We start from the raw sequence: 8,951 nt of genomic DNA, 5'->3' as shown, positions 1-8,951 counted from the left end.
AACATATTCATACAATTTCATTAAAGATTTTCTACTTGTCTCACTCTTTTGCTCGTCGACTCCAGGAATATAAAACTACCAAGCATGCACCTAGGTGCCCATCTTGCCATAATCTGTAACTTCCAGAATCATGCAATGGGTCTATTTTGGTCCACCAAAAGTGTTAATATGCTTTTTCTAAAATCCCACATCTAACTCCTCCAAATTTGCATTTAATTACATTAAATTCATCCAAATGTTATTTAAGACTTAAAATTTAATTTATTACAAATATGCCAAAATATTTATTGAAATATTTAGCTTCATTAAATACATAAAATACACCTACACATTATTCCACTTAGGACAAACAATCAAACAAGATAAATAAAAATGAAAAACCCTATTGGATGATGTTGATTGTCATTGTACCAAGGATGCTCCTGCATCAAACACCCATGGCAGAAAGAAAATATATCTTGAGTTGCACTCAAAAACCCTTATAGACCTCGTGTTTGTCTTGATTCCACTTTTTTGCTGTGTCTACTGACATTTTTCTATTATTGACTTCATGCAACCCCACAATATCATTCCCTTTTACTCTTACTCCTCTACTTCTACCCTTCATGAAATCAACAACATCAATTTTGATTTTCCACCTATACACTCTATCAAAGCTAGATAAAATAACTAAATTTGTACATTCTCTTTGAATTAAAGAAAGGTCTCCCATTACCTCTTTTTCTATTTACCTTTGCCTTCTCCTTCCACCTTGTCCCCTTCATGAATTTTCACCATTCAATGCCTTATGAAAGACATACTACTGCTACAACATGGTTTTCTTCACCCAAAACATTGTTAGTACAATCATAAAGAGACTTAATTTCTACATTTTCTAACAAGGAATCAAGATCACTAATCAAGGGACCATCATCTTCACTATTCTCAAACAAAAATTCATCAGAAAACCCTTCATTTACCTCCACATCATTTCCTTCAAGTTTAGTTTTATCAAAATTATCTACTGCAACAATAATTTTCTCTATTCCTTCACTCTCATCCTCATCAAAGAAACTAGTAAAATCTGATTTTACTTCACCTTCAACTACAACCTTTTTTTTTAACCTAAAAGTAATTCATTCTATTCTTTTTTAAATGGTTCAATACGCATTAGCAAATCATCCTTCTCAACTTCTTCTACATTCACTAACTCTTTTAATCTATTAACCAAATAAATACCGGTATGATTACTCACCTTTTCTCCTTCCTCATCCAATGGTTTAAGGTTATGTTGAACTCCATCTTTGATCAAACTATAAGTGTTAGCATAACCATCATGCATAACTCCTATATCAAACTACTAAGGCTTACCCATCAACATATGACAAACACCCATTTGAATAATATCACACAAACTTCATCTTTATAACTCACCATCTTGAAATGAACCAAACATTGCTCACTTACCATGGCTTTATGATCATCTTGGAACCAAGAAATCTTGTAAGAATGTGGGTGCCGCCTTCTTTCCAACTATAACTTATTTACCACTTCTTTTGAAGCTATAATATCAGTGCTGCCACCATCAATAATGATATTGCAAACCTTACCTTCACACTTTCTAAATAATCTTTTTCTTTGATCTAGTGCATCACTTCGATTCATTTAGACTCTTATGGTCATCAAAGTTTCTCCTCTCCTGTTACAAAACTCTTGCGTATTTCTTCTTGTTAAGTTTGAACCTACCTTCTCAAGGCTCTAAAGTCATCTCCATGGACAACATCAGGAGGATCTCTACCTCCACCTCAACCTCTACCTCTACCCCCACTACATGGGCTCCTCTTAGAAGCATTTTTCTCAACACCCACAACTCACATGTCTTAGTACAATTTGCCTTACGTTCAATGGTTTGCTTGCACACTCAAGAACTCCCTCTTTGATACCATTGATGCAAAAGGGTACACACACAAAACCCCTATCTTATACAATAATGCAAATGCTTATAAAATGCTATAAAGAAAAACTAAAAATCCACAAACAAGAACTTGATTTCTTCATTCAATAATGTAAGAAATGAGCCGGTCTTTGCAAATCAACAAATACACAGTAATACAACCTCATAGGCTAAGTAAAACTCATGAAACTTGATTTAAGAATCAATCCAACAAGATTTGGACTAGAATAGAGAATAAGCTCTAGAAAATTCTTCTCCAAACTAGTTCTTCTAATTGGCAGTCTCAACTCTCTAACCTACAAACTTCATATAGACCTGTAAAACTTCATCGACGATTTTGTAGTTATGTTGTTGTCGTCTACACAATCAATGACAAGAGACAAAAACTACCTCTTTCCAATATCCACCACCTCACTTGTCAATCTTGATTTTTACAAATAAAAAGCCAACTTAAATCTCAACAACCTCTAGAATGAAATTACATTTCATTTCATTAAATTTTTCCTCCTACAAATGCTACGCCTAAATGCCTACCCCCCATTTACATGCATTAAATGACATCCCATATGCACAAACATGCTCTTACAATTTCATAAAAGATTTGCCACTTGATTCTTTTGTTGGTTAGGCTCCTGAAATGGCTCCTTGAATAGAAACTACCAAACATGCACCTAAACGCCCATCTTGTGATAAAGTCATCATGCAACCTCTAGAATCTTGCAACGGGTCTATTTTGGTCTACCAAAAGTATTAATATTCCTAAATCCCATAGATTCACATTTAATTACATGAAAGTCATCCAAATGCTATTCAAGGCTTAAATTTAATTTATTATAAATATGTCAAAATATTTGGTACAATATTTAACTTTATTAAATAGATCTAATGTGTACATTGTTCCACCTAGAACAAACAACCAAACAAGACAAATAAAACTGAAAAATCCATGCAGATTGCCACTGTACCAAGGGTACTCTGCATCACTAAGTAAGCCACTCCAGCACACTACTTGGACAAGATTAATGGCAACCACATATATGACGTATTTATTCATTTAGAAGCCTACTTATGATACCCCAAGGTTAACACTGCTATCGAGGATTACACCTGCAACAATATCTCAAGAGATTAAAAACATCCCCTGCTTACTACATCTTAAAAACAGATAAAATGCTTTGAATAAAGCTTAAACTTCAGTTTATTGTTGAATGGCTCAAAATCAGCACTGCCATCAAGGATTACACCAGCGACAATAATATCAATAAATAAACACATTATCTGCTATAATATTGTTTCAAAAACAGATAAAACATTCTGAACAGAGCTTGAACTTTAGGTTATTCTTTGAAGTGTCACAGACGAGATGATGAACGTGGGTGGTATTGGACAATGTTTCGATAAACATCGAGAGTAAGGAAATCATCCAAGCAGGGAGCCGTGCACTGCCTGCCAAACATTTTCCCTGCTTCTTCATATCTTCCACTCTTAAACCTCTTCATCCCCACCTCTCTTTGTATGCGGCCCATCTCCTCCTCCAAAATTCTCCCAAAGAATTCTTTGGTAACTTTGATAGGCACACTTTCCCCATCCAAAACTGCTTCATACCGAATCCACTGCCAGTTCTGCACTCTACTGATCTCTGCTGTGGCTGCATCCTCCATGAGGTTGTACAGGGGAACGGACCCTGTCCCTGTCAACCATGCTGCCAAGTACTGTACTCCCACCCTTGTATTCAGCCGTAGCCCTTCCACTGTCCTAACACCCCTGGGGAGCTGAAGTAAATCTTCCTCGGTTACCTTCACGTCCTCCCTTTTGAGGTGAATCTGATTGGGTTGAGTCATGTTTTTGTCAAACACTTCTGTGACTATGCCTATTAACCCCGGATGAGCTGCCCAAGTGCCATCATGTCCAGCCTTCACTTCCCTCAACTTGTCTGCTCGGACTAATGCAAAGGCTACTTCATTGGCCGCACGATCGTCTTTGATGGGTATTTGAGCAGCCTGCCAAATAATATATATATATATATATTACAGTCAAATGTAGATAACATGGAGTCAAATGTTGTACCTGAATATCTTGAGTAATCTGTCTGGAGAATGTTTCTGTTTTAGACTTTGTATGCTTATATGTTTACTGGCTATCCAAAGGTTCCATAAGCTATTTGGCCTCAATGAATGTTATTCATTCATTTAAGCATGGTACATAAAGATATTACAACCACCTAGAAAAGATTGGTTAGCTTGGTTACAGGTTAAGTGGATAATTACTAAAGCAGAATAGGAAAAGCTACTTTGCATATGGGACATTGGATACAAAAGTTAAGTCCTGTTGTAGACAACACTAAGACAAAGCACGCTAGATAAGGACACTACAATCTAGAAAGGGATTGGTTGGCTTGGCTAGAGGTTAACTCGGAAAACTGAACAGGGAAAGGTAGCTTGACATTTTGAGTACAGGGCACACTAAGAAAGGCTAAACCCAAATGCAGACAGTATTAAGAAAAATCATACTAGATATGAATATAACAATCTCAAAGGGAATTTGCTGAGGCTTTGCTATAGGCTAACCTTTGTAAGCGGAACAGGGGATGCCGGTTTATATGTAGTCCACTCCAATAAGCAAAGTTAAACCCAAATGTAGACGACATTAAGGCAAAACATTATAGACAAGGATATCACAGTTTATAGAATAATTAGTTGGCTTGGTCATAGACTGCCTCTGAAAAGGGAATAGGGAAAGATAGTATATATATGGTAGCTTGAAACTTTGAGTACAGGCCACACTAACAAAGATTTAACTCAAATGCTGACAGTATTAAGAAAAATTATGCTAGATATGAATATAAAATCTTAAAGGGGATTTGTTGGATTTTCTATAGGCTAACTTTGTAAACAGAATAGGGAAAACCGGTTTGCATGTAGTTTACTCTAATAAGGAATGTTAAACCCAATAAGGAATGTTAAACCCAAATGCAGACAAAATTTAGGGCAAAACATTATAGATAAGTATATCACAGTTTTAAGGAGGATTGGTTGGCTTAGTGTTTGGCTGCCTCTGAAAAGGAATACGGAAATATTAGTATATATAGGACTCTAATAAAGAGCTGCTCAGCTGCAAGCTTAACTATCCCTGAGGTCAAATTTTTTACATATTTGTTTTGGACTCTAAATGTGACTTGCAAGTCCAATTGCATAAAAAGTGGTAGGTTAAATGAGACTCACCATGCCTCCCATGGCATGTACTCCACGCTTGTGACATGTTTGAATGAGCAGCTCTGAATAGCTTTTCATAAAATGCTGTGCCATCCCAACTTGGACGCGATCAGGAAGCAGCCTATTGGGGTGTGCTTGAAATGTCTTAATATAGCTGAAAATGTAATCCCATCTACCACAGTTCAACCCAATAGAGTGGTCTCTGAGCTCATATAGTATCTCGTGCATTTGGAAAACTGCAGGCAGGGTCTCTATCAGAACAGTTGCCTTGATGCTTCCTCTCGGAACTCCCAGCCTATCTTGTGCCCTCTCAAATACAGCATTCCATAGTGCAGCTTCCCTGCATTAACTCATTCAATAGCCAAAGTTTACACTTTAATAAAAGAGTGCAATCATAATGTCCAATGTTTCTGGAATCAAATAAGGATATGATTAAACAAACCTGGAGTGCTCCATTTTGGGGAGATAAAAGAATGGCCCAGATCCTCCATGTTTTGATCGAAATGTTGCATGATTGTGAAAGAAGTAGAGACCAAAATCTACCAGGCATCCAGTTGCTGGCTGCCCATCAATCTCAATATGGGATTCAGGCAGATGCCAACCCCTAGGCCTAACAAAAAGCACAGCAGTCATGTCATTGAGTTTGTATATCCTGTTTCTGGCCTTGTCTTCATACTTTATACTTCCCTCAACTGCATCCTTCAAGTTTATTTGCCCTGTTACAATGTTGTCCCATGTGGGTGACAAGGAATCTTCGAAGTCCGACTGTGCCCGCAAAAAAAGAACCACATCAGCAAAATAAAAATCCACAAAAACGTAACATTTTCTCTTGCTTTTGCTATAATGACTGTGTAAACACTGTTGAACACCTTATCACTAAAAATTGGGTTTCGACAATCATATTAGACAAAAGCATCACTGTATATTTTATAAGGAATAAGAGAGAGATTTTTGAGAATCCCAAAAGGAAGGTTTGATAAACCTATATATTTTCTGGGAAAAAAGGTGGAATAATGAAAAACAAGCACTCTAATAAGATAGGAAAAATTTCTCCTATACAATAATAGATCTCTCTTACTTGAAGGGTGCAGAGCAAAAATAGAAAAATGCAGATACACAAATTCTGTAATACTTCTTTTTTTTATTCAACTTATTTTTAAATTTTTTTTGATAGAAGCACGAAGTAATTTTTGCAATCCGATACGAAGTAAGAGGGCCTTCAGGAACTCACAAAATAATCAACTTATTAGGTTGATTAGATCCTCTCAAAACTATTCATCTCATCCAAACTATCAAATTATATAAAATAGACAACATTTATCCAACAAATCAATAATTAAACTAATATACTACATGTTAAAAGAGAAATAGGTAAAATTGTAGAAAAAAGATTACTACCAAAAAATAGTTGTGAGAAGTTTATCCACACCTTATTAAGGTCACTTTTGAAATATAAAATAGACAACATTTATCCAACAAATATACTACATGTTAAAAGAGAAATACTACCAAAAAATAGTTGTGAGAAGTTTAACCACACCTTATTAAGGTCACTTTTGAAATGCGGGCCAAGGACTTCTAACCCTAAGTACTTCTAACCCCAAGTACTGAGTTTCAAATTCTATAATATATCCAACAAATATACTACATGTTAAAAGAGAAATACTACCAAAAAATAGTTGTGAGAAGTTTATCCACACCTTATTAAGGTCACTTTTGAAATGTGGGCCAAGGACTTCTAACCCTAAGTACTTCTAACCCCAAGTACTGAGTTTCAAATTCTATAATAACACTAGTTTCTGATTTGTCACTTTTGAAATGCGGGCCAAGGACTTCTAACCCAAAGGACTTCTAACCCAAGTACTTAGTTTCAAATTCTATAATAACACTAGTTTCTAGATTTCTAGATTCGATTGTTGTGTGATAGATTTTACAATTGAATCTAAAAATCTAGAAAAAAGATTAAAAAAAGAAAAAAATTGTGAAAATTTTTGTAATAAAACTAGTTTCTGATTTATTTCTAGATTTCTAAAATCAAATAAAGATTGTGAAAACTTGATATTATTAACAATGTAAGGTTGCCATGTGATGTAGTTTGATGTGGTGACAATGTTTAAATGTCCATATTATGCTAATTTAATATGGTAAACCTACTGTTCAGCCATTACTCACTTCTTTGCTCACTTTAAAAAATATCCAATTGTGAATATGAAATAAATTCAATTTAAACCTGAAAATTCAAAATTTGTGACCTGTGCTTCAAGAAATACTCAATAACTGTCATGGTTATGCAGAGACATCAGAGTAGACATGCTACTGGTTTTTTCAGTTCAAAAATCATAATACATAGAAGAAAAAATAATTACAAAGATCAAGTGGTAGTTGGTCTGGTAGTTAAGTTTCATGACTCAAGAACAACCCACCAGAGATCATTTTTACCTGAGAGCGAAGGCAAAACACCCTAAAATGAGGCTTTAAGTTTGAGGGGCCATGGGTGTGCCCACTAGATTTTTCTTCTTCTTCAAGCAGAATGCACATATCCTCTCCAGAATATTGATAATGTGATATGATTTTCAAGGTTAGTTTTAAATCAATCTTTATTGACTTACAAAAATCAATCTCTCTTGTGACCATTACTCATTAATGAAAAATATATATTAACTTAAAACTCTGCAACAGTTCTACAGAATCATATCTCATAAGTTAATACACTTCAGAAATACTAGAAAATACAATAAAAAATAAAGAATTCTTCAAAAAAAAAATATATATTCAAATATAAAATAACTTCATCACATAATCTAGTACACTAGAGAAACATTGATTATATGAAAAACAGAATATGGAACTGATAAAAAATTTAAATGGATTTGTAAAATGGAATGACCATGAAGACTTTAGCACCGGAATTGAGAGCATTAATGATCATTTTCCTCTCGACAGGGCCAGTGATTTCAACTCTCCTATCCTCCACCGCCTTTGGAGTAGAAGCGCAGGTCCAGTCCCCTTCTCTGATGGCCTTGGTCGAGGGATCGAACCCCGGCAGCTCCCCATTGTTGTACCTGCCCCGTTGCTCCTTTCTGCACGCCATGTTATAACTCACCCGACCCCCAAAGGTTCTCTGAAGATCAGCAACGAATTGCAGAGCCTCCTTGCTAAGAATTCTCTCGTACCCATCTGCAATTCGCCCCTTAATTCTCACTCCCTGGGGAACATCAAAAACAGGCCTGCTGTAAGAATTCTCCATGTTTTTTTCTTTCTCTTCTCTCCGCTTTCCTCTTCAAAACAGTTTTCTCTGTGTTTTTATTTGAATAGTACTTCACTTCACCACCTTACTGCAATGTCATCATATATGTAAAAGAGCAATCAGATCACGAAAACTGTGACAGCAAAGTGGATAGAAAGAAGAGCTTAATATAGAAAGGAGTTATTTTTAGCATATCTTTTGTTGGCGTCATCTCACGTGATTTTGGTGAGCTTCCCTATGCAAGTAACCAGATGATGACCACCTTGCTTGAATTATTTGGATTGCAACAGAATGAGGCAAATGCCCATTGGTCCCCTTGACGGCAGAAAATATTCATGCCTATCTTCTCTTTTCTCTACATGATTTCTTGGACTTCGAATTTCAAAAGCTTATCCGAGTATAAACTTTGGCAATCTTCATCCTTGTGTCATACGATCCAGAGCAATCATAGAACACACATACCACAGCAAACAGCTTTAGAAGACTTAAGAGAGGCATTGGGTTCCGTGACTGTCAGTTATTTAGTGTTTTAAATTGAATCAGGAGTAATGGATAATAA

The 8,951-nt window shown here is 35.7% G+C and overlaps 1 protein-coding gene across 1 annotated transcript; it reads right to left on the bottom strand.

Moving 5' to 3' along the window:
* Positions 1 to 2,952: 2,952 nt before the first annotated feature.
* LOC131028953 (malate synthase, glyoxysomal) lies at positions 2,953 to 8,536 on the bottom strand. The gene is made up of 4 exons (XM_057959336.2): positions 8,033 to 8,536; positions 5,588 to 5,910; positions 5,155 to 5,485; positions 2,953 to 3,933 (listed from the first exon to the last, which is right to left on the bottom strand). Exons 1-4 carry the CDS (start codon positions 8,390 to 8,392, stop codon positions 3,286 to 3,288), a joined length of 1,662 nt encoding a protein of 553 aa, XP_057815319.2. The 5' UTR covers positions 8,393 to 8,536; the 3' UTR covers positions 2,953 to 3,285.
* Positions 8,537 to 8,951: the final 415 nt, after the last annotated feature.

Source organism: Cryptomeria japonica, chromosome 7 (assembly GCF_030272615.1).
Source record: "Cryptomeria japonica chromosome 7, Sugi_1.0, whole genome shotgun sequence".
Taxonomy (NCBI): domain Eukaryota; kingdom Viridiplantae; phylum Streptophyta; class Pinopsida; order Cupressales; family Cupressaceae; genus Cryptomeria; species Cryptomeria japonica.
This window is presented reverse-complemented; position numbering and strand designations above follow the sequence as displayed.